General features: G+C 35.0%; 2 protein-coding genes, 1 long non-coding RNA gene and 1 pseudogene across 3 annotated transcripts; 1 reads left to right on the forward strand and 3 right to left on the reverse strand.

Moving 5' to 3' along the window:
- Nucleotides 1-94: 94 nt before the first annotated feature.
- On the reverse strand, nucleotides 95-784 carry LOC142535858 (uncharacterized). Its single transcript, XR_012817816.1, has 3 exons — nucleotides 595-784; nucleotides 376-523; nucleotides 95-233 (listed from the first exon to the last, which is right to left on the reverse strand). It is a non-coding gene; the product is annotated as an uncharacterized LOC142535858 (long non-coding RNA).
- A 17653-nt stretch (nucleotides 785-18437) lies between these two features.
- Nucleotides 18438-19037, reverse strand: LOC142535860 (uncharacterized). The gene has a single exon (XM_075641854.1). It carries the CDS (start codon nucleotides 19035-19037, stop codon nucleotides 18438-18440), a length of 600 nt encoding a protein of 199 aa, XP_075497969.1.
- A 1002-nt stretch (nucleotides 19038-20039) lies between these two features.
- On the forward strand, nucleotides 20040-21297 carry LOC142535859 (uncharacterized; annotated as a pseudogene).
- Nucleotides 21298-24659: 3362 nt separating this feature from the next.
- Nucleotides 24660-26114, reverse strand: LOC142535861 (uncharacterized). Its single transcript, XM_075641856.1, has 2 exons — nucleotides 25653-26114; nucleotides 24660-25494 (listed from the first exon to the last, which is right to left on the reverse strand). Exons 1-2 carry the CDS (start codon nucleotides 26052-26054, stop codon nucleotides 24880-24882), a joined length of 1017 nt encoding a protein of 338 aa, XP_075497971.1. The 5' UTR covers nucleotides 26055-26114; the 3' UTR covers nucleotides 24660-24879.
- Nucleotides 26115-26127: the final 13 nt, after the last annotated feature.

Consider the following 26127-nt stretch of genomic DNA (forward strand, 5'->3'; position numbering starts at 1 on the left):
ATATATATATGCATCGTATATTTTAACTTGTAATGATGACAAGGAGTAGAGTAGCTTCGATAGCTAAAAAAAAACTATCAAATGAGCAAGTAAAAATTTTTATCTGAAAATGAAATTATACTTACCCACAAAAGAAATTATGTTGAACCAATCGAACTTCTTTGTCACTTGATCCATATCAGACCTTGGGCCAGTTGTGATCCTTGTATTTTTCAATGATGTCAAAGGAACACCTTCAATGTATATATATGTATGTGATGAAATATCTTATAGGAGTTGGAAATCATAATCCCACACTTTGTCAATCATTAAAAAAACTAATGATCTCTGATTATCAAAGCAATTAAAAGATTTTCTCTAAGAAAGATCACTTACAAGAGTAGATCCAATTTTGCCACCAATTGAAACTCTTTCCGCTCGGAAACACAGATTTCATTCCGGCTATCACTTGCAACGCATAATCATCGTCGTCGTTTTAACGTAGCTAATTCTGGGTATTTCTGCACCAAATATAAAGCCACATCTGCCCAAAGAAAAATATATCATCTTTAAATTTCACAATTATCAATCAATAAATTAATATTTCCTACTAACCAATAAACTCAGAAGCTATGGCAATTGTCAACAGCAAGCCCCCAACTTTCCCACAAATGGGCTATTCTGCACTTCTTTCTTGGAGACGGATATGAGATACATAAGCGTATCTTTTGGCTATTCCTCGCTGCTAAATGAATCGGTAACATATTATTGTTATTTGTAATATATAGCAAGTCGATTTTTTGTTCACCAATAGTATCGCAGCTTCCTTGTTTCCAGCCAAAGCGGCTGTGTGTAAAGCAGTGTCCCCGTACTATCTTTCGAGAGCATCGCTTCATTGGCATCGGGTATTCTAACAACTTTCTCAGGAAATCATTTGATTTTCCAGTCTCCACCGCTACGTGCAGAGCTGTCTCCGAGGAATCATTGATGATGGCCGTGATTGCATCTTCGTCTTTGTCCAAGAACTCCTTGCCTTCCTTCCAATCACCTCTTAATATTGCTCTATGCAATGGCAAGTACCGGTGAAAATCCGTACCTGCATATTTCTTAAAATTACAAGCCTTGTACCAGAAAAAATACATTCGAATTCGTCAATTAACCTTTTCTTTTTTTTTTCTTTTATCAGTTTTAGTTACTGAGTTCTCATTTCATTTACCATCTTCCTCATCCGAACTAGAACTGCTCGTTTGAATTTCATTATCATCTGATTTGAAAAGTTTTTCCAATTCCAACCAAACTTCCCTGGAACTGTCCAATCCCACCACTGCATCAAGCACCTCGGTCCCAGTAATGGAACCCAGAATCCATCCTGTGATAAGCAGGTCGGTTTTCTCCAGAGTTTCTGCTCATCCATGGATTCTTTAGGAGCGGGATCTGGCCGTCAACGAAGCCCAGCAAATCTTGGCTCTCGAACAGAAGATCATCTGTTTTTCCATATCTTGTAATCTTTAGCGCTTCTTTCTTTTTGTCTTCGTCAAGACAGAGACTGATATGAATTCGCAGCATTAACAGTTGATGGCCATGGATAGTTTGCTAATTTTGGGGAAGACATTGTAACGATGCTGAGTTTTAGTCAAATGATGTGAAAGATTTGATGCACTTATTTTCTTGCTCATAATTGTTTTTTTATTTAAAAGAAGAAAAGTGTTTCCGACACTATCACTTTTTATTTACAAATGATTCACATGGTTTGCATGTATAAATACAATCCAATTATTTAGTGGCAGTGACCCATTTGTGTTGGCTTCAACTATGATGAAAAAAGCTGAATAAAAACTTACTCAACAAAAGAATTCAGGGTTCAAAGAAACAGAAGTTATTAACCCCCCCAACCCCCCCCGGGGGACTTCAACTATGCAGAAGAAGAAGTTGTCACAGATAAATGCATGGCTGAATTTAATGGCCACAAAAAACTAGACTATCTCTCACAGAGAAGAGAGGAGAAAGTTGGGCTGCTAAGAGAAGGTAGGCGGCTTCACAATAAATAATAATAGTAATAATATAAAAAAAATAGTTTTGTGGGGACTAAATTATTTATCATCAACTACCATTAAAATAAAATTAAATATTTCGACAATTATTTTACTTAATTGCACTTGGACAAGTCCTGCGAGACTTCAAAATTAGTTTTATCAGAATGTGAAAAGTATGTTTAATTTGTTTATAACTATTAAAATCTTACTAAAAAAATTAGTTTCCTCCATAGTTTATTTCCAATCAATCTATTATTAATTATTCGGTTCACATTTATATATTCGGTATTAATTAATTATTAGAAACATAGATAGCTTTGGACAACCCGTAACCTACCTCCACGGCACGTGCCCCGCACCTAATCGACTGCATTTAATTTTATTTTTCTCGACCATATGAAATACTATCGAGTAAAATATGAAAGATACAGATTTTTGAAATATTAATATATGATTTTTTATTTTAAAGATATTAGATATATATATATATAATAACTTCACTGGATAATTTTTCGGACTAACATAATAACATGCAAACTATGTTAGTCAAGTAAATCATATTGAACACGCTTCATGTGACTTTCTTGTCCAAAAATGGACAACCATTTAATATACTTTTTTTGTCTTTTTTTTTTGTACGTGTTGCCTATCTTCCTTTAAGAGATTGTTCTAAAAGATTTTTTCAGTGCCCGAGGAGGAAGAGAAACAAAAATGTAATTTACGATGTGTAAGTTGGGATCGAGTGATACAAGATTTCCCTCTAGCTCTATTTTTTTCTCAGTTCTAGTTGTCACATTTGTTACGTTAACTGTTATATTTTGTACATTGAATATGTTGTTTCCGACTGAGGTGTGACCATTTGTTATGTTAAGTCTCTTAATTTTCTCAGGCATTATATGAATTGTTTTTACATAGATTTTATTTGTAACGCTTCATGCGTTTATTACAACAATAGAACGATCATTTTCAGTAAAAAAATCGATATGTATAACCAGCTGAGATTTTAAAATTCCTAACAAAATAAAATAATTATTAATCTATAAGGCAATCTTTTGCATGAGGGACAAGGTGTGATTGTGGGATGATTTATTGTTTTAATAATTGTTTGGTTAGTTTTTTAAGAAACCTATTCTATCAACCATGTCCATGGTTATGTGGTATTGAAAGTTGGAAAAATTAATCATCTACCCTCGTGGCATTAACCATCGACGTATATACTCATTTTAATATGAAAGATTTCATAAACAACCTTTGTCCCAAACCCACCAAATAAACCATAATATCGGTCAATTAGAGTCTCATAATTCTAAGCCAAATATTTTACGCATAATGTGAAATAATTTTTAATTTATCTCATGGACAAAAATCATATCAAATATGACATATTATTGTATGTTATTTTTTAACTTTAAATTTTTTTATCACACATTAAATAATCATTCTTTAATTCGAATCAAGTGTCTCGTTTGATTATAACAAAATTGTTTAATCAAAATTTATATTTAAGTTTTTTGTTATCTCAAACTAAATTGATCTAACCCAAGCTTATATTAATGCAAGACTACAAGTACGATGATCAACGTATGATGTTACAAGCTAAATCGAATAGACAGATCGAGTTGATCAAATATTTCGATCTATTATAGTTTCTTCATCACTCACAATAAATGGTGAGTGGTATGATCGTCATTAAGTAAGTGAGGACCGTTCGAGCACAAACTTACATGATTTTCGAAAAATTCATGCCATACATAATATATTTTGTACCATATATCATAAACATGTATAACGTAAGCATACCTTGGTCTAGGCACTGAGAATCCTTTTCATGGTTTACTGGTATCAGTCTCTAATTTTTATCATCTAAAGGGACAAGGTCATACAACGATTACAATCCCACCGTGTAAAGGCCATAAACATATCCAATTTGATATTTTTACCCATATCCAATTTAATCATTATACTACCAAACAAAAGATAATTATATTACAAGAAAGATAGAAGAAGAATTGCGATCGACCGAAACTTAAAAAAAAAAAAAACAAATCATATACAATTATTTTTAAACAAGCCCACTTACCTTACTATTGCTTGAAGAATTGGAAACCACATAATAATCATATGCAAACGATACTTCGAAAACACAACAACACTTCAACTGTAAAATAGTCTGCAGGATTCGTTTTGACTTATTGAAATGTTGGATCGGGCTTAAACTTTCACAATAAGTTAAAAGTACGTCAACTAAATTATGAACTTGGAGATCGGGTTCGAAGACATTTTGACTTTTTATGGATGAAAAACCATAGATATTGTTCTCACCTAGAATTTGAGCAGTTATTTCGCGAAGACTATATACGAAAACTAACAATTGGATTTGCTGAATTTTGGGATTATTATTAAAACATATGAAAGCATGTTCTGAACTATGAATATTCGATTATGAACATTTTACTGATGGAAATAATTTTCCGAACGTGGACAGAACTTTGATAAGCACTTGGGAGAGGATTTTCGAAAATACGGATAACACTTTCTCGAAAATTTGAGTGTAATATGAGATGTAAATTTCGAATGGGAAGTTTTCTTAATTGTATAGGGGTGACTGCTATCCAGATCATTTATTATCTTCTCATTTAAACTTTGAATTAAATTTTGAATCTAGGATAATCATCTTATCTATCTCCTTGGATCGGATTTTTGAAAATATCTTCTTGTTAGGCATGGAATTCGAATTTCATGTCTAGTTTCATGCATATATCTCCTTATCGTGTAGACTTTTATGGATCATCTTTGTTCTTGAAGCTAGATCTGATTTGCTTCCCAAGTTGGCATGCAGAACATACATGATCTTAACAACTTTATATCAGGAAAACCATCAACTATGTTCTGATTCTTGAGATTGTTGATTGACTCGAAATTCAGATGATTCAATCTCTTGTGCCAGAGCCAATGCTTATAACTAAGAGAGGCAACTAAACATGTAGGAACATTAACATAATCTAAGTTCCATGAAACTTTGTAAGTGCCTTCTCTCTTTCCAGTCAATACAGTAGACTCAGCAGAATCTTTCACTGTGCATGTGTGCTTTTTAAAAGCTACAAAATAACCATTATCACACAGCTGACTAATGCTAATTAAATTATAACAGAGATTCTCAACCAGGAGTATCATTAATAGTTATGTTACCATGGATAATCTTACCCTTACCCACGGTTTTACTTTTTAAGTTATCCCCAAAAGTTATCTTTGGTCCAGTACAACTCATTATTTCTGAAAGTGGATTTTTCTGTCCAATCATGTGTCTGGAACATCTACTATCCAGATACCATGTGGAGTTACTGATTTTGGTTTTCTTCTCCTGTTCCTGCAAATACAAATTTTAGTATCTGGTACCCAAATCTATTTGGGTCCAAGCCTTATCAGTCTTTTGGGGACCCACATTTGTACAATTCTTGGTGACCTTGTACTTCGGGTATCCAAAGATGTGTGTGCAACAGAAGGTCTGTTATTTCTAACAGTATGCATCTTAGAGTGTTGTTCTTCTCTTCTGTTTTGTCTGGCCTGTATCTCTTCTGAATAGGTTTAGAATTATATTATTGGTAGTTTTTAACATTCATAGAGGGTTGTCCTCCTGAGTTGAATCTTCTACTGGATCCAGAACTCTGGTGAACTCTTCCCTTAGGTTCAACATAACCCAGACCATAATGCTTTCTTTTGTTCATCTGATCTACATTCCTTTCAACTCGAACAGTTGGTACTTCCGGTTCATATACCAAACTGGATTTAATAAAACGAATGTATTTCTCTTTGCTTGTGTCCAGTTCTGGCTTAGTACTGTTTCCAGAAGTGCTTTCATTATTGCTGAATCCGAGACCACTTCTGTCTCCAGATTGCTTTTGCAATTCCTGCATATTCTCCAATGAAACTGAGGACTTATTCCAAGCATTACCAGAACAGATAGCCTCTGGTTTTCAGACTTCAGCGTCTGGTAATCTGTGTTCATCCTATCATTCTCAGTTCTCAACCTATTAATCTCAACCTTTAGATCATTACAGCTGTTTTCTTGCAAGCAAGCAAACTTACTGATTTGATCCTTTAGGTTTTGATTTTCAGTTTTAACTTCCTCGAATGATTGAGAAAGTCATGAGTACTCTTTTACCATATCATGCAATGCATTAATCAGATCAGTACGTGTAAACTCGTCAGAGTCAAAGTCAAATACCTCTCCAGATGTCGAGGTTGAATCAGTATCTGCCATAAGACATTTGACTTCTTCTACATCGCTGTCACTGGAATAACTTTCTGAGTCTTTGAAAAGTTAAACAGAGGGTGTAAATGAATTTGTTTGTAAACTTGCAGGCACTTATATAGAGTCTCAAGAAGCTGAAGAGACGGCTATCTGATTTCACGACTACCAAGATTCATCTGTCTTTCCCTCAGATATCGTATCTTCGCATTTATAATTGCATTAATTTAGGGGGAACAGTATCTTTTTCAGACTATTATTTTCGTGTTTTGTCAGAAGTAGAACGGATGTTTGTCTTTTCGATAAAACAATGTGTCTACTGATTTTCATAAAAATGCTGGAAATATATCAGTACTTTATGACTTCCAGTAGATATTATCATAAAACAAAAATCTCCTTATGGTTATTTCAGTAACCAATTGGACAGCCCGCTCTTTTCGAAATTTTAAATCATTAGTCTCTCTGACACCCTCTGTTTAACTCTTCTACATCGATCTCTTCTGGACTTCTTTTTATTCCTCTTGTGATCCTTTTCTTCAGATCATCCTTCTTTGGCTTTGGACAATCAGCAATAAAATGACCGATCTTTCCACAGTTAAAACACGCCATGTCACCAGATGGTGAATCCTTCTTGAAATTACGATTGGGACCCTGGTAGGCTCGATGATTCTTTTTCATAAATCTGGAAAACTTCTTTACAACAATGACATTGCGTCACTGCTAATCTGTTCAGCAGTCTTTTCAGATGTGCTATCAATGATGACAGCAGGTAAAGCTTGTAGTAGAACAACTACAGCAGCAGTAGAAGAAGTAGTAGCAGTAGTGGCAGCAAGATCCTTGGTAGATAGATTTGATGAGGGCTCTTCTCCACTTCTCACTTCCAGTTCGAACTCATAGGCTTTTAAGTCTGCAAACAAGTCATGCAGTTCTAACTTGTTCAGGTCTTTAGATACTCTCATAGCCATGGTTTTCACATCCCACTCTCTGGGTAAAGCTCTCATTACTTTGAGCGCTATCTCTCGGTTGCCGTACTCTTTACCCAGAGCTGCTAGCTCATTGATTAAGCTGCTGAAACATTCATCAAACTCATTTAGAGTTTCCCAGCCTTCATTTTTAGGTTTTCAAACTTCTGCATTGCTACAGACAGTTTATTTTCTTTTGTCTGCTCATTTCCTTCACATATCTGAATGGGCTTTTCCCAGATTTCTTTAAAGTGGAACACATCTTGATTTTGCTGAAGGTGTTCTTATCAAGAGTTTTATAAAGAATGTCCTTCGCGACATTATCAAGATTGGCTTTCTTCTTATCTTCGCCAGTCCATTCGTTTCTTGGTTTTTCAACCATTTGTGGTGCACCGTCAGTAACAACAATAGCTGTATTTGGCTTTAAGATCTTTAATGGGCCGTCTATGACGACATACCACATGTCATCATCTTGGGCTGCAAGATGAGCTTGCATCCGGATCTTCCAGTCATCAAAATCTTCTTTCGAGAACATGGGAACCTTGCTAAAATGTGCCATAACTGTTGCAAATTTTCAGAATAATAGAAACTTGCTCTGATACCATTTGTTGGGGATTGATGTAGAGTTTAGAGGGGGGTGAATAAACTCTTTCCTTTGATAATAGTTTTTGCAAAGGGTGCTATAATCCTGTTAGAGATTATATTTGTTCTTTGTTCGAGTGTAAGTCTAGTAGATCACAATAATAAGTGCGAAAACGATCCGATGGAGTAGGGTGAAAATAGTAATAACAGTAGGCAATAAAACAGTTGTTGTTTCTGGAAGTTCGAAGATAAAATCTTCTACTTCTTCTTCTGTTTCCAGAAGGTATCACTAAAAGACTTTGGATTTTACGGTACACACTTGTACACACCCACTTCAGCAGGACTTATCCCTTGCCTACTGAAACTCTTAGTATCTCAACACAGTATGATTCAATATATCAAAGATTTCTGGAAAAGACTCTTTCCAGATTAAAACTCTTCTTCAAAAAATATGAAATTATGTTTTGCTTGAAGAGGCGAAGAAACAGCAGTACAAAATGATCTCCAAAGATCAGATGTAAAAATGAAGCGTGTACTGCTTTTCTGCAAATTGAGCTAAAATATTAAGAGTGGTTCGCGGTTGCTCAATATAACGTTAGTAGTAAAATGTTCAGCGTTCTTGTTCTCTAAATGGATTTGATCCATATATATAGATAACTTGAATCCAAAGTCTACAATAAATGAACGGCTCTTTTTGACTTCTGATAGTAATAGCTTTATTTCCTAAAGAAGATCCTGCAAAAGCTTTCAACACAATCAGTCTTGTTTAATACCAAAACTGGTAAAGCTAATTAAATGACTTCGTTCAGCATTTAATGGTGCAATTAATGCTTAGTAATAGATAAGTAACGGTAACATTTAAGATAGAAACGATTGAGTAAAATGCGATTACGTACTGATCCAGTAAAGCTAAGTTATGCTTCTGTTTTACTAAGCCGTTGAGTACTAACTAAAGTACTGCTTCTGTTTAGGCGAATCAATATTTTCTGCTTTGCATTATCTTCTGGTTGGTGCTATTCCTAATGGTTTTGATTCTCATCACCACAATAAAATTAAGTCTAACAGTGAGCATTCGGTTGGTTCTGTTACCGACCGAACCAAATTAGTCATAACCGGACCGAACTGAAATATTTAGCAATAATCGAACCGATCGAATTAATTTTCATAACCGATTAAAACCGAACCGAATTAAAATCGGTTAACCGATTAGTTTTTTAAAAAAATTGTGATTTAACTTTAATTATATGTAATTTTTTTGAACACTACAATCTACACAAATGCATAAAAACATAAAATCACAAATTTTTCTTTAGAATTAGGGCTGGTTTTAAAATTAAAAATTTAAAAATAATAAAAGTGATAAAAATAGTATTTATTATATCGGTTAATTCAGTTAGCCGATTTCAAAATTTTGAAAACCGTAACCGAACCGAAAACCGATTAACCGAATTTTTTTTATTTGAAAACGAATTTCCGAAATAAGCGAACCGAATTTCTGAATTGACTCGGTTCGATCGGTTAATTCGGTTTAACCGAAATTTTGCTCACCCCTAATAATAATGTTTAGTTTATATGTTATCAAGTATAAATGTCTAATAAATTAAAGGTGACTAGGAAAGTAAAAGCATCCAGTAAATTGTTGTCAATTTACATGAAAGAGAATAATAATCAAACAAAATTGTATATAAAAAATTGCATATCATTGATTGTCAAAAAAGATTGTAATTGAATATTATAATAAAATATATGCATTATTGAGAGAATATGACAAATAACAAAGAAAACAATATGATAAAAAAGATATGAGAAAATTTTTATTAGTCCAAATCTTTTTTTAAAATTAGAAAAATATGTTTTTTTTCTAAATTTTACATATGTTAATTAACACGAATTGTCAATATATATGTGTGTGTGTGTGTGTGTGTGTCAGTTTCACTAAAACCCGTTACACCTTCCTACCAAGTTATAGACCCGATGATCTGATCGGGTTTAAACTCTGTTAATTGTCATCCTACACCTGTCATTGACTATGAAAGCTAAAGTCTAGTATTTTTGAAAATCATGTATCTGTTTATCAATAATATTTTGTGTTTTCTTTTTGTCGTTCTTCGTTTCTCTGCTATCAATATATTAAACTCAGCCCCCACGCCACCATTAAATTTCTTTTAATATTCAAAGATTACCGAACGAACATATTGAAAGTTCCGTTTCCACAGGTGAATGTGACAGGGTGAGTGTTGTGTGTATCAATGTAGGTGTTGTGCGTAGGTGTTGTAACACCCACGACAACATGCAGCGGAAATTATAGTTTAACACATTAACACACAACAGGAATGACAATAATACGAGATAAGAGATAAATTATGCACAAGTATAAAATACTTGTGCGGTGCCTCAGGCAAAATAATTACTAGAAAACTTGTAAGTTTACAAAAACCAATACTAGTGAAAGAATAAAACAACTCCCTTATTAAGACGAGTAACAAATTTCATCCTAAACCTCTAACAAACCGTATAACCAAAATACATAGGATGCATCAACTGAGAAGTGAAAAGTCTTCAAAAATCAGCGCACATTTAATCAAAACAGTGATTAGGTGTTGTCTTCAGATGTAGTCAGCACTTCACAGCAACACTTTATCAACGACGCGAGATTGCTTCAATCAGAAAATATTTTCTTCGTACAAATGCATCTCAGTCTCTCCGAAAGTTTTTTTGCTCTATATCGTCCCCCTCTTTTGTTTCTTCTCCTTTGAGTCCTATTTAACATAGAAAAAACAATTTCATTAGGAAACAAACTATTTTTAAACAAGGATAATATCTTAAAGATATTGTGATATCATATCTTAAAGATATTAAGAGTCATATCAAATATAGTCTTATATCACATATTGAATTTATACGAGATCATATCATCAATTTCGAGATTATCCTCATGTCTAGAAAGACAAAATATTAAAGATAAAAAACGAAAATATATCAAGGAATAAAATTCCTTTCAATCTCCCCCTTTTTGCCTTTCTGGACAAAACAACCCAAAAATGGTTGTACATCTCAGCTCCCCCTGAGTTAGCAAATCAGTGACTCAGCCAACTTTAGTTGACTCCCCCTGAATTCTACCGTTAAGCCTTCCCCTGATGAAAAATACAGTTCACTCAGGTGTTGTATGTTAGATGTTGCAACATTCAGATCATAACACCGAAATAGTTCATTAATCAGGAGGGACAAAGATCAGAGAGAATAAAAGGACAACTAAAATACTAAAACCATCAAAAGAGAAAAAAACTCAAAATCTCATTATCCTTCATTACTGCCATCATCATCAGTCATTTTTGCTCCACTGGTTCCAGCTATATCTGTATCTACTCCCCCTTTTTGTCCAGAATGGACACTTTCACCCAGCAGAAGCTCGTAGTCAGCCACTTGATTTTCATAATGTTCAATGGTTTTCTTGGCATTTTCAATCTTTTGTCGACCATAGGCAATCTGAGCTTGAATGTAGGAGATAGACAATGTGACATAACCAGTAGGAGGAACATCTGTAGGTGGCTGTTCAGCTGTCTCAGGCACATGTTCAGATGTTGTATCATCAGTGTTGCCACATCCGGAGCAACATTTGAATGCAGCCAAGGCAGATCGATCTTTCTGTTGCCTTTGAAATAAGCAGGAGAAATCTTCAGAGGATCTTTGACAGGGCAATGATCTTCATCAATATCCTTAATGAAACCTTGAGATTCCAAGATTCCATAAATCAGTGAAGGGTAGGGCAGCTTTGTTTTCTTGAAGTCTCCTTCAGCATATTGCAATGCTGTCCTGAACACCAGATTTCCAAAGTTAAAGGCCCTTTCACTACCAATAGCAAACAACACCAGGGCCTGAGATCTAGTCACAGTAGTAGAATTGGGTTGATCGGTGTCCAATCACAGATTGATGTCTTGTGCAAGCAAACGGAGAAAAAAGAAGTGAGATTAGCAGCACTCAACTTCTTGGGGATAATCAGGAGAATACTTTGATCAGGGCCCTCCAGTGAGCCCAGAGGTTTACTAGCATTTATGTCCAGATCCTCTCAACTTCCTCAATATCCTGAGGTGTGTAGAATGCATTGATACAGAAGGTGAGAACTTGTAGATACGATCACGAACAAACACTCTCCCATACTTCACCGATTCGCATCTCCAACACTGCCCAGGAGATTGCAGTAGGAATTCTAACACTACACGGCGACAAGTAGGGCATTAACATCAATATTTTTCTCCTCAATCAGCTCTCTCTGAACAAACAGCGGCCATAATGCCAAGGCATCCTCAGAATAAAATTTGGGGGAAAAAGACTTACTTAAATCATAGTCAGCTGAGTCAATGTCGCGCTCGGTGTTGTCAACATCCACCTCAACACCGGCAGCAGTAGCAGCAACATTCATCAGAAGACTCACTAGCTTCAGAGCCAATATCCTCAGATTCAGCATCACCCTGTTCCTCAGATTCAAAGTCAGATACAGACGATGAAGAGGAAGAAAGCTCCAGGTCGGTTTTGCTCAAAACTCCTTCATCATTTCTGAATCAGGTTCATCATCCTTAGAAATTTGTTTCTTGGTAGCCTTTTCTTTCTTAAGGTGAGCGAGAAACTCGGCCAGAGATTGTTCATCTTCTAAAGGCTCATCAGGAACTCTTTCTTCTGCAACATTTTGAGTATCTGTGATGGGGTTTTGTTTTTGAATACCAGAAGTAGAACCAGGTTCCTTTGCAGCAACAGTTGGTTTGGGGCGAGCCACCAACTCAAAATCATCATCATTGGAGTCGTCCCCAGATGAGAAATCAGGGTCCAGAAGATTTGAGGAGGTAGATGCCCGTGGTTTCTTGGTTGGAACAAAGTCAGGATCGAACCCTGCTTGTCTCTTTGACCTTCGGCGCATAGGAGCAGTGGGAAAAGCTTTATTCAAGACTTCAAAGTCCGGTGGATTCTCGACATTGATCTCGTTCCCAGGTTCACCAGGAGCGATCATTTCCAGCGGAGTTGGTTCTTCTGACACGCCCACAATTTCCATCCCCTCAACATTGGTTTCGGTTGTGGGTGTTGTGTCAGGTGATTTTCCACCCATGCTCGCAGCCATTTCACTCCTAATGTCGTGAGGATCGAAGCCAGTCATCTGCGCAATCAAGAACAAAAGAAGTAGATCGGTTCGAAGGACACAGAAATCGCGAAGAACAGAGATATTTTAAGCAAAAACAATGAATAGTGAGGGCAGGAGAAATTTCAGAATGTGAGGGAAAATACTAAACAGTAAAGTTATTCTTCGTCCATTCCTAATTATTTAAGCACAACTCTCCAACGGTAACATTCTGTTGAGCCGCAAACTTCAGCACCTTTCAACTCAATTTTTACTCTCACCCAACGGTAACTTTCTGAAACAGTGCCATCATTATTTCAAGAAATCAGGCAGGATAAAACACCACGTCGAATTAACCCCACAAACAGTTAGAAATCAAGAAATTTCAAATTAAGTCGATTAGGGTTTTCTTCGTATTTCATGAATTAAAAACTGATAGCCCACTGGTCATGATGAATTCACATAACAGCAGTATGAATGACTTAAATTTATTCCTAAAGTATGATCAAAAATGAAATGCACACGCATGTGATCAAACTGTGATCAGTCTGTACTTAGGTGTTGCAACACCTCTTGGCAACACTCACAAGTTGGACTCAAACTTTCTTGAACATTTTTAATTCAGACATGGTAGCTCCCACTCTAGAAGAACGGTCTTCATAGGACTCCTCTAGGTAGCTTTTTTCATCTGTATTTGAATTAGAAGTGGTAGCTCCCACACTAGAAGAACAGTCTTCATTGGACTCCTCTAGGTAGCTTTTTTCATTTTCTTCTAAACAACAATTTTTTTTCTTTTCTATTTTTCACCTATTGCTCAAGAATTTTCTAGTCATTTTCTACATTGGACAAGATCATGTGGTACACGAACATCCTCACAGCTTAATGACTTAGATTCAGCACACTCCATACTTTAGAAAATTTTGATAGAAAGTTTGATTCACAACTGAGAGCACACCATTCAGTATCTTTCACTTGTACAGCTTCACACAAAACAGGATGTATGCAATATGTCTAGCATCCTAAAAATAAATGCACATGCATGCTGAGTGTTGTCCACAGGTGTTGTAACACCGAGGACAACATCCGTGAGTGATCATTGTGCACACAAGCTGAGAGACTTCCTAAGATTGGAAAATCTCTCAAAATCCAATGGTTTTGTAAAAATACCAGCCAGTTGGTTCTCAGTTCTAACAAATTCCATTCGAATTGTACCCTTATCAACCAAATCTCGAATAAAATGATGTCTAATGTCTATGTGTTTCGTTCGAGAGTGTTGTACTGGATTTTTGAAATATCAATTGCACTTGAATTGTCACAGTATACAATTACGGTGTCACTGTTGAAACCATAGTCTTTAATCATTTGATTCATCCACAAAAGTTGTGAACAACAGCTAGCAGCTGCAACATATTCAGATTCAGCAGTGGACAGAGATACACAATTTTGCTTTTACTATACCATGACACCAAATTGTTACCTAGATAAAAACATCCTCCAGTGGTACTCTTCCTATCATCTAGATTTTCAGCCCAGTCAGCATCACTAAACCCCACTTTTTTTAATGTTTGTTTCTTTGGTGTACCACAAACCTAAGTTAACTGTCCCGGCTATATATCTCAAATTCTTTTGACAGCTTTTAAATGAGTGACTTAGGATCAGCCTGGTACCTGGCGCACAAACATACACTAAACATGATGTCGGGACGACTTGCACTTAAGTAAGAAGACTGCCTATGATTCTGCGATACTGGGTGTTGTCAACACCTGCAGCAACATCGTCTTTGGACAATTTTTCAGTCAACCTCATTGGTGTTTTCATGTGTTTAGTGTTCTCGGTAGAAAATTTCTTCACCAAATTCTTGGCATACTTGGATTGACACAGAAAGATACCATCATGCATTTGTTTAATTTGCAATCCAAGAAAGAAACTTAATTCTCCTACCATGCTCATTTCAAATGTGGTAGACATGCATTTAACAAATTCATCAACATGCTTTTGAGAAGAAGCACCAAAAATGATGTCATCCACAGAAATTTGACCACAAGAATATCATGCTTCGATTTTTGAATAAAAAGGGTTTATCAACCTCACCTCGTTTGAAGCCTAAGTCAAGCAGATATTCAGTAAGCCTACCATACCATGCTCGTGGAGCTTGTTTAAGTCCATAAAGTGCCTTCTTCAACTTGTAGACATGGTTCGGGTGGTTTGGATCTTCGAACCCTTTAGGTTGGCTTACATAAGCTTTCTTCATTCAAAATGCCGTTCAAAAAGGCACTTTTTCACATCCATTTGATATAATTTTAGGTCCATGTGACAAGCGATAGCAAGTAAAAGTCGGACTGAATCAATCCGGGCAACAGGGGCAAATGTCTCATCAAAATCAATTCCTTCAATTTGAGTATACCCTTGAGCAACTAACCTAGATTTATTTCTCACAACAATCCCAGATTCATCAGTTTTGTTTTAAAAATCCATTTGGTTCCAATAACATTCACATTATCAGGTCTGGGAACCAAATCCCACACATCATTCCTAACAAATTGTTCAAGTTCCTCATGCATCGCATCAACCCAAAATTCATCTTTTAAGGCTTCATTTATATTTTGGGTTCAATGAACGAACAAAAACAGAATGGCTTACTTGAGAGTATACGGAAGTCATGCATACTAGACCCATCAGTTTTCCGATAATCTACCTTCTCCTTTCTTCTAGTTTGCATTCCTCCAAATGCTTCTCCAATGATCTGAGATGATGGATGATTTTTCTGAATCTTACTGGGAATATCAATCCCTTCATTGGTTACAACATCATCATTTTCAGTATATTCTCCTGGTTCATCATTTGATTCTGCCAGTGCAGGTGTTGTCTCAGGTGTTACAACACCGGGTGCAACATCTGTGTTAGGCAGTGTCTCACTTATGTTCAGTAGCCCATCAATATCGTCCTCGATTGTTTTTTCCCGTTAGATCTGCAAGATCGTCAAAAACAACGTTAATAGATTCCATAGTCGTTCTTGTTCTGAGATTATACACGCGATATGCACGACTATTGGATGAATAACCAAGAAATAAACACTTGTCACTTTTAGAGTCAAACTTTGCAAGATGGTCTCGGTCATTCAAAACATAACATACACACCCAAAAAACATGAAAGTACTTCAGGTTTGGCCTCTTTCCCATGATGATTTCATAGGATGTCATAGTAGAACCACTCCTTAAGTACACACGGTTTGAAATATGACATGCTGTGTTTAAGGCCTCGGCCCAAAATCGTTTTGAAAATATTCTTTGAACTCAACATGACCCTAGCCATTCTTGCAGTGTCCTATTCTTCCTTTCGGCTATTCCATTTTGTTGAGGAGTCTTAGGGGCCGAAAATTCATGAGTTATCCCTCTCTTTTCACAGAATGATATAAAGTGTGAGTTTTCAAATTCTTTACCATGATCGGTCCTTATCTTACCAACCCTCAAATCATGTAGATTAGTAATCTTAGCATGTAATTTCTTAAAACAGCAAATGTGTCGGATTTTTCTCTAAGAAAACTTAGCCATGTAAAGCAAGAGAAATCATCCACACAAACACATGAATACTTCTTACCTCCAAGGCTTTCCACTTCCATGGACCCATAAGATCCATGTGCAAGAGTTCAAGACACCGTGTTGTTCCAAAGTGTTGCAACACTTGATGGGGAACACGTGTTTGCTTACCCTTTTGACATGCACCACAAACATAAGGAATTCCAGAGGATAAATTAGCATACCTCTCACAGCATCGTACTTACCAGGTTCTTTAATGTCTTGAAGTTTGCATGACCCAATTTTTGATGCCACAAGTTTAGTTCACTTACTTTTGAATGATTGCACACAGGGTCCTCTCCAAGTTGATAACAATTGTCAGCCGACCTTGTACTTGTCAAAATACATGTATCAGTATTATCAAAAACTTCACAATTGTCTTTAATCAAACTTAACATGTAAACCATCATCACAAAGTTGACTTATGCTTATTAAGTTTGAGTTAAGTCCTTCGACATAAAGGCACATTGTGTAGACTAGGCAGTCCATCAACATTCAAGGGTCCATTTGCCAGCTATTCTTCCTTTAGCACCTCCACCATATATCACAGACCATTCCTTAGTCAACATAGTCAGTCAAATAGTCTTTAGAACCTGTCATGTGGCGTGAACAGCCACTGTCAAAGTACCATATTCCTGCAATGTTAGTTTTTAACGAAGTATAAATAACAGAACATTGAATATTAGCCTTTGTCACCCAAACCCTTTTTACCGATGGTTTCCTATTGGCAGTGTTACGCCGGATGTTGTACAACACCTGTGGCAACACCTGTTCAGATTCCCATCTTTTGTAGTCATCTCTCAGTTTAAAACAATAGGGTTTGATATGACCAGGTCTAAAGCAATAGTGGCAGATAAAGTGGCGTTTTTTCTGGACTTGGACTTCTTTGTAGATATGTGCCTCTTTGATGAAACACCTTTTTCAGTGTATGTAGCATTCGAGATTTCAGCACTTCCTTTGACAAAGACAGTTGGTTTTCTTTCAGTGTTGGAAGACTCTCCTATTTCAAATTGGTGATTCGTATAACCAAGTCCAGCTTTGTCATTCTTTCCAATCATCAAGAGTGAATCAAGTTTGGATGAACTTGAATTAAGCTTCGCAAGAATTTGAGTTGCTTCTCAAGCTCTTCCTTGACTTTGCATAATTCCAGATCTTTCTTACTTAAGATTACTTCAAGTCGTGATACTTGTGACTTCAGCTCAGTGTTTCTTTGGAGAGAATTGCATTCACTTTATTTCTTTTGATCCAGTCTTCATACAATTCTTCATACATTGTCTGCACACTTTCCAGAGTGACTTCATCATCATCTACTTCTTGGTTTTCAGACTGACTTGATTCACCAAGGGTTGTAGAATTAAGACACACTGAATTTGAAGAGATGTTGCGACCAGGTATTGCAACACCTGTGGCAACACCCAAAGGATTGATTTGCATTGAACGCTTCTCCTTGATCACAGCAGACAACGATGTGTGTTTTTCAGATTCATTTGATCCTTGATCATCATCAGACTCTTCATCACTCAAAGTGACAGCCATGCCTTTGTTTCTCCGAAGTCGATTGGCACACTCATTGGCATAGTGTCCAAATCCAGAACACTCTCTGCATTGTACTGAGTCCAAATTTCTGACATTTGATTGGATTTGCAATTCAGTTTTTGGTCGAAATTGTCCTTTCATAGGAGTAAACTTTTGAGCTTTTGCAGAAGTGGTGATATTGGGCAACACAGATTTTTGTCCAATTTTCTTCTTCTCTCTCATTTTCTTCAAGTAATCACCGAATTTTTTAGTAATTAGAGAGATAGAATCTTCACCTAAATCAGATTCATTCACTTCTTTAGATATTTGAAGGATTTCATCATAAGAGTCAGTTGAAACTTCAAGGGCTATTGTCTTCCCTTTATCCTTCTTTTGTAAATCAAGATTCATCTCAAAAGTTCTGAGGGAACTCATTAATTCATCCAGGTTGATTGTTGAAGTGTCTTTAGATTCTTCAATTGCACAAACTTTGACATTAAATTTCTAGGTAGAGATCTTAAAACTTTGTTCACCAATCTTTCATTGGACATGGGATCTCCAAGACTGTGAGCTTCATTAGAAAGTTGTCTCAACCGGCTATCATACTCAAGAATAGACTCCTTGTCCTCCATTCTCAGGCTTTCAAATTTTGATGCCACCATCCTTAGCCTAGTTTTACGCACACTCTCGGATCCTTCACAATGTTTCTGAAGTATATCCCAAGCTTCTTTGGCACAAACACAATTGGTGATTAAATTAAACATCCTTGTGTCAACAGACGAGAATATAGCATTGAGAGCCTTGGAATTAAAATTTGACGTTTGCACTTCATCGATTGTCCATGTACTTTCAGGTTTGAGCCGAGTGTCTCCATCAGCATCCTCAATCTTTGGTGGACTCCAACCATCAAGTACACGCTGCCAAGCTCTTTCTTCAATTGATTTAATAAAAACCCTCATCTTTACTTTCCATAATGCATAGTTTGATCCATCCAATACGGGAGGTCTAAAAACAGTGTTTGTTGATGCTTCCATGATCCTTTTCCACCTGGAAAACAAAACAAAACAGGATCTCACTTAGTAGCGTCAAGTGGAAGCTCTGATACCAATTGAAAGTTCCGTTTCCACAGGGTGAATGTGACGAGGGTGAGTGTTGTGTGTATCAGAATGTAGGTGTTGTGCGTAGGTGTTGTAACACCCACGACAACATGCAGCGGAAATTATAGTTTAACACATTAACACACAACTGGAATGACAATAATACGAGATACGAGAGATAAATTATGCACAAGTATAAAATACTTGTGCGGTGCCTCAGGGCAAAATAATTCACTAGAAAAACTTGTAAGTTTACAAAAACCAATACTAGTGAAAGAATAAAACAACTCCCTTATTAAGGCGAGTAACAAATTTCATCCTAAACCTCTAACAAACCGTATAACCAAAATACATAGGATGCATCAACTGAGAAGTGAAAAAGTCTTCAAAAATCAGCGCACTAATCAAAACAGTGATTAGGTGTTGTCTTCAGATGTAGTCAGCACTTCACAGCAACACTTTATCAACGACGCGAGATTGCTTCAATCAGAAAATATTTCTTCGTACAAATGCATCTCAGTCTCTCCGAAAGTTTTTTGCTCTATATCGTCCCCCTCTTTTGTTTCTTCTCCTTTGAGTCCTATTTAACATAGAAAAAACAATTTCATTAGGAAACAAACTATTTTTAAAACAAGGATAATATCTTAAAGATATTGTGATATCATATCTTAAAGATATTAAGAGTCATATCAAATATAGTCTTATATCACATATTGAATTTATACGAGATCATATCATCAATTTCGAGATTATCCCATGTCTAGAAAGGCAAAATATTAAGATAAAAAAAAAAATATATCAAGGAATAAAATTCCTTTCATATATGTTGAGATGAGCTATCGAAGCTACTCTACTCCTTGTCATCATTACAAGTTAAAATATGCGATGCATATTGTTTATCTTCTTACTTCTGGCTATTAATATATACACACAGTTCCTGAAGTGAAGAGCATCAAGAAAAAGAAAGTAATGCACCGACAGACACTTGAACTCGTCAAATGCTTGTGCAGGGCACTGGAATCTTTGCCTTCTAGTGATGCTTCACCTGTCTATCAAAGTGCCATGCTTAAGGCTGCAGAGGAAGGCATACACGAGGTTGTGGAGGTGATCATAGAGATGTTTCCGAATACCATTTATGCTGAAGAATCAAAAACTGAATGTACCATTTTTCACATAGCAGCAAGAGAACGCGTTGAAAATATTTTCAATCTCATTTATCATATGAATGAACGAAAACAATATTTTTACGACATGACGGACTCTTCGGGTAACAACTTTATGCACATATGCGGAGAACTAGCGCCTCCTCATAAACTCAATCTAGTTTCTGGTGCAGCTTTACAGATGCAGCGTGAGTTACAATGGTCTAAGGTACTCGACATCTTGCATAACATTCTTATTAATTATATGCATGTCCACCACTAGCAATTATTTAATTGGCGATCACTTCGGCAATTCTAGCTTGTTTGTTTACCTGAGCACATTTTTGTGGTGATAATTTCATCAACGTGCACCGTACAGGAAATGGAAAATTTTGTCAACCCTTCTCGTAGGACATGGTTTAACAATGACCGCAAGACTCCTCAAATGCTGTTTTCCGAAAAGCACCAAGAGTTAAAATCTCAAGGAGAGAAATGGATGAAAGACACTGCCACCTCATGTACCATTGCCGCTGCATTGATTGCTACAGTCGTATTTGCTGCAGCCTTCACAGTTCCAGGAGGACTTCATGGTGACACCGGAGTACCGATTTTCGTAAGAAAAAATTTATTCGTTTTATTTGCTATCTCAGACTCTGTTTCCTTGTTCACATCCACCACTTCACTGCTCATGTTTCTATCGATCCTGACTTCCCGTTATGCTGAACAAGACTTTCTTTACCTTCTACCTACGAGATTATGCATCGGCCTACTTACCCTCTTCACTTCAATCACGTTCATGATGGTCGCCTTTAGTGCAGCTATATATTACATTGAAGGAGAAATCTAATTTGTTTCTTGTACCAATGACCGTATTGGCCTGTCTTCCAGTCACATCCTTTGCATTATTGCAATTCCCACTTCTCATCGATGTGATGTATTCCACCTATGGACCTGGCATTTTCGGCAAAAAGAGTGATCGAACATTGTATTAAAACAAAGCAAAGCAAGGGCTTTCCACTTCAGTTAGATACCAAAGATATTTGTGTGTGTGTGTGTGTGCGCGAGTGTTTATATATATATATATATTATATTATATTATATAACCAATATGAGGGATGTATCAACTTTAATAAAGATTTGACAATGTAATGCAGTGACATGTTTGGAATTTTATCGATAATAACATAAACTAGAGAGTTAGGAAATCCATGTTTATACAGCTGAAAATGTGTATTTACATCAAAGATAAGAGATTTATGAACACGAGTCTCAAGAGCCAAGCAATCCGCGACCTAATTATAGATATGCGTGATGTAGCATGGAATTCGATATAAATTGTTTTCCGTATTTATGTTGTAAAAATGCCTATAACTTGTTACACACTAGAAATTTTGGCTCGTCTCACTCCTCCTCGTTTTGACTTATATATGGTAGGGGTAAGTCAAAACCTTCGTAATGATCTAATGTTGCTTTTATTAAAAAAAAAAAAAACAAAGCAAAACAAAAACAAAGCCTACGAAACAATTTTTTCAAGAGGGCTACATGTTACTTTTTAACAAAATACAATACAATAACTATTACTTACAACATGTAATAAGACATTCGAGTCGCAGAGCCAAACGAGGATTGGCAAGACAATTGTTTCTATAGATTTGAAATGCATCTATAGATTTATGCATTTCCATATACTATATATTTTGAACCACCCGATTTTATTTAACTAGTAGCAAAGATAATGAAGTTAAGTATACTATGAATATTGATCCTAAATTTGCAAATAAATGTAGACACGTAAATTTTTCACAAATTATTCAATAACAAATACTATTTTACAACTTATCTATCATTTTAAACAACCACGGTTTAGTTTTCCATCATTTTCTTGTATGATTTTCGAATCTTTCAGTATCTTTTTCATCTTTTTATTTTATTTTTTATGCGCTTCTTTCTTTGATTAAATTCAGCAATCATATCATCATATCTAATTTTCATGTTTTTTTTCGTCGTCAGATTTGATTTTGATTAATCCTTTGATGTTGCATGTTTTTTTCCTATGGTCTTTCTATTTGTTTATTTGAGTCATCCATGCTTCGGGTTTAACTCCTTATTATTTTTCTTGTTTTTTTAAGTCTCACTCGATTTCTCCACATATTATGTTATATCTATTTTGCATTAGGAACATAATTAGTGTACAAATTAATTGATATTTTACTTGCTATAAAAATTAGGAGAAAAAACGTTAAAATTCAAGAGCAGATAATAATTAAAAAAACTCTCTCGAGATAAGAGAGTAGATAGATTTTTATTAGGGAGGCAAAAAAATTCAAATATTTCACCATCGTAAAAGTCAAAAATATAACTGTATTTTCTTACTTTAGAAAAAAATTAATGGGACACCTCCTAATCTATAGGTACAAATCTTATAATTTCAAAAGTACTAATTTTTTTTTTTAGATTTAAGTTATAAAATCATAAAAATATGAAAAAATATGATATATTCACATAATTTTAAAACTAATTTAGAATATATATACATACACAAATATATGTCATCATTAAAAAATAATATATACTAAAAAATATTTGAATAATATCAAATATTACAAAAACAATTAAGCTATTGTCACTATATTTTTAATTAATTTTGTTGCATTTAGAAGTATATAATAGATAAAATTATCTTAAGAGATATAACAACACTTTTAAAGTAGTAAATAATGTCAATATTACAAAAAATATTAAGAATTGATAGAGAAATCGAGAGATTTCAAAATTTTCAATTTAATTTAGAATTTATGATTCAGGGTTTTTAAATATAAATTTAAATTAAATAAATTGCTTACCGAAATTTTGTCAATGAAGTTTTCTTGAATAATTTTCATCATTATTTGACTTAATGTATTTAAGAAAAATTTCAAATTTAAACATGATTATTTAGTTAAATTAATGTAATATTAATTGAGGTCATAATAGAAATAAAAATATGTAAAAAAGAGGAAAATTGTTTTTATGTATATAATTTCACATGTACAATTATAAATTAATTAATATGTTGAAAAAACAAAAAGACAAAAGATAAATATATATATATATATATATATATATATATATATCAATAATTAATAAAAATCAAGTTATTGTGAAATAACCATTAATGTGTATTACCAATGACACATTATGATTTAAATTTATCTATAATATAATATTTCCAACTATGTTAAATAAAAACAATAAGCACAAAAATACCACAACATGAAAAAAAATATATAAGAAAAAAATAGTGTCACAAAAAAAAATGACTTGAACATATAAAATAGGAATAAAACCAAATAATAAATCAATGAATATTAATTATCAAATATTAATTAGAGCCATGTGAATGTTTTTTAAACTTTTGAAAGAAAACAATTGAGTAAATTAGATACATTTTCAAATTTTAATTAGAGCACATGGAATGTCTTAAACTCATGAAAGAAACCCATTTCAGTAAATTAGACCGAGGCTTACATCCACATGATATCAGAGGGTAGACCGAGCGTTTACTGCTTTATCAAAATCTAGCTAGTAGTAATGGTGCAACTCAAATCTTTTAAACCGCACAGCAGCTCAAGCACCACGGTTCGATCAATCTACCAAGCAGGAACAATTATTGCACCCAACAATCTCCTCTCAATAATTGTACTCCTTGCAATCGGAATCGAATACTGACCTTGGCTCTGATACCAATTGTAGGACCAGCGCTTACGCTTTACCAAAAGCTATAGCTAGTAGTATGGTGCAATCAAATCTTTTAAACTCAACACCACGGTTCGATAACTCTACCAAATAGGAACAATTAGGCATCCAACACAGATTTTCCACCTCGCGCAATGGATGTACAAATAGCAAAACCACAATTAAAAAATAATCATAAAAAATAATATGAGGAAATTATTGCCAAACTGCAATCACGGAATTCAATTAATATTTTATGTTAAAAAATATTCTTACAAATACTTTAACATATTTCAATATTTACATCATGTATGATGCTTCTTAATTCATATTTAAAAATCAACTTGTTTTAAAAATGGTTATTGTATTATATGTAAAAATAAAAAGAAGATAAGATAGAAACATTAAATATTATAAGACATTGAGAAATCCCTAATTCTAACCAATTCAGTAACAAAAAAACTATGATAAATTGATGAATTCAATAAACATTAATGTCCAAAAGTCATTTAATATGGATAATGAATTACAAAAGAACATATTTAAAAAAAAAACTATTGATTGAATTTACTAACTTAAATGAACAAAGATATATATTAGAAAATCACAATTAAAAGTCATATATTTATATGTATGTTAGATATTAATTTTGACCTCCGAAACCCAATTAATGGTTCATGAATCCACTGATCACAAGTGTATGTATTTCCCAACTCCCTAGTTTACGTATTACTGATAAAATTTCAAATATGTTATTGCAATACATAATCAAAATCTTAAATCTATCAAAAGTCGATACATCCCTCACATTGATTAAAATCAGGCTGCGTAAAATATATTCAATAGCAAAAACACACACACACAACATATATCTTTGCTATCAAACTGAAGTGGAAAGCCCTTGCTTTGCTTTGTTTCTTGTTTTAATACAATGTTCGATCACTCTTTTTTCCGAAAATGCCGGGTCCATAGGTGCAATACATCACATCGATGAGAAGTGGGAATTGCAATAATGCAAAGGATGTGACTGGAAGACAAGCCAATACGGTCATTGGTACAAGAAACAAATTAGATTTCTCCTTCAATGTGATATATATAGCTGCACTGAAGGCGACCATCATGAACGTGATTGAAGTGAAGAGGGTAAGCAGGCCGATGCATAATCTCTTAGGTAAAAGGTAAAGAAAGTCTTGTTCGGCATAACGGGAAGTCAGGATCGATAGAAACATGAGCAGTGAAGTGGTGGATGTGAACAAGGAAACAGAGTCTGAGATAGCAAATAAAACGAATAAATTTTTTCTTACGAAAATCGGTACTCCGGTGTCACCATGAAGTCCTCCTGGAACTGTGAAGGCTGCAGCAAATACGACTGTAGCAATCAATGCAGCGGCAATGGTACATGAGGTGGCAGTGTCTTTCATCCATTTCTCTCCTTGAGATTTTAACTCTTGGTGCTTTTCGGAAAACAGCATTTGAGGAGTCTTGCGGTCATTGTTAAACCATGTCCTACGAGAAGGGTTGACAAAATTTTCCATTTCCTGTACGGTGCACGTTGATGAAATTATCACCACAAAAATGTGCTCAGGTAAACAAACAAGCTAGAATTGCCGAAGTGATCCGCCTAATTAATCATAATTGCTAGTGGTGGACATGCATATAATTAATTAAGAAGAATGTTATGCAAGATGTCGAGTACCTTAGACCATTGTAACTCACGCTGCATCTGTAAAGCTGCACCAGAAACTAGATTGAGTTTATGAGGAGGTGCTAGTTCTCCGCATATGTGCATAAAGTTGTTACCCGAAGAGTCCGTCATGTCGTAAAAATATTGTTTTCGTTCATTCATATGATAAATGAGATTGAAAATATTTTCAACGCGTTCTCTTGCTGCTATGTGAAAAATGGAACATTCAGTTTTTGATTCTTCAGCATAAATGGCATTCGGAAACATCTCTATGATCACCTCCACAACCTCGTGTATGCCTTTCCGTGCAGCCTTAACTATGGCACTTTCATAGATAGGTGAAGCATCACTGCAAGACAGAGATTGGAGTGCGGTGCACAAACATTTGACGAGTTCAAGTGTCTGTCGGTGCATTACTTTCTTTTTCTTGATGCTCTTCACTTCAGGAACTGTGTATATATTAATAGCCAAAAGTAAGAAGATAACA

Source organism: Primulina tabacum, unplaced genomic scaffold (genome assembly GCF_025594145.1).
Source record: "Primulina tabacum isolate GXHZ01 unplaced genomic scaffold, ASM2559414v2 Contig1159, whole genome shotgun sequence".
Taxonomy (NCBI): domain Eukaryota; kingdom Viridiplantae; phylum Streptophyta; class Magnoliopsida; order Lamiales; family Gesneriaceae; genus Primulina; species Primulina tabacum.

Excerpts from the sequence above, each read along its gene's own strand:
- LOC142535861 (XM_075641856.1), bottom strand. The coding sequence starts at position 26,054 with ATGCACCGACAGACACTTGAACTCGTCAAATGTTTGTGCACCGCACTC. Across the intron at positions 25,495-25,652 it reads GTGAGTTACAATGGTCTAAG|GAAATGGAAAATTTTGTCAA; the intron begins GTACTCGACATC and ends TGCACCGTACAG.
- LOC142535860 (XM_075641854.1), bottom strand. The coding sequence starts at position 19,037 with ATGGAAGCATCAACAAACACTGTTTTTAGACCTCCCGTATTGGATGGA.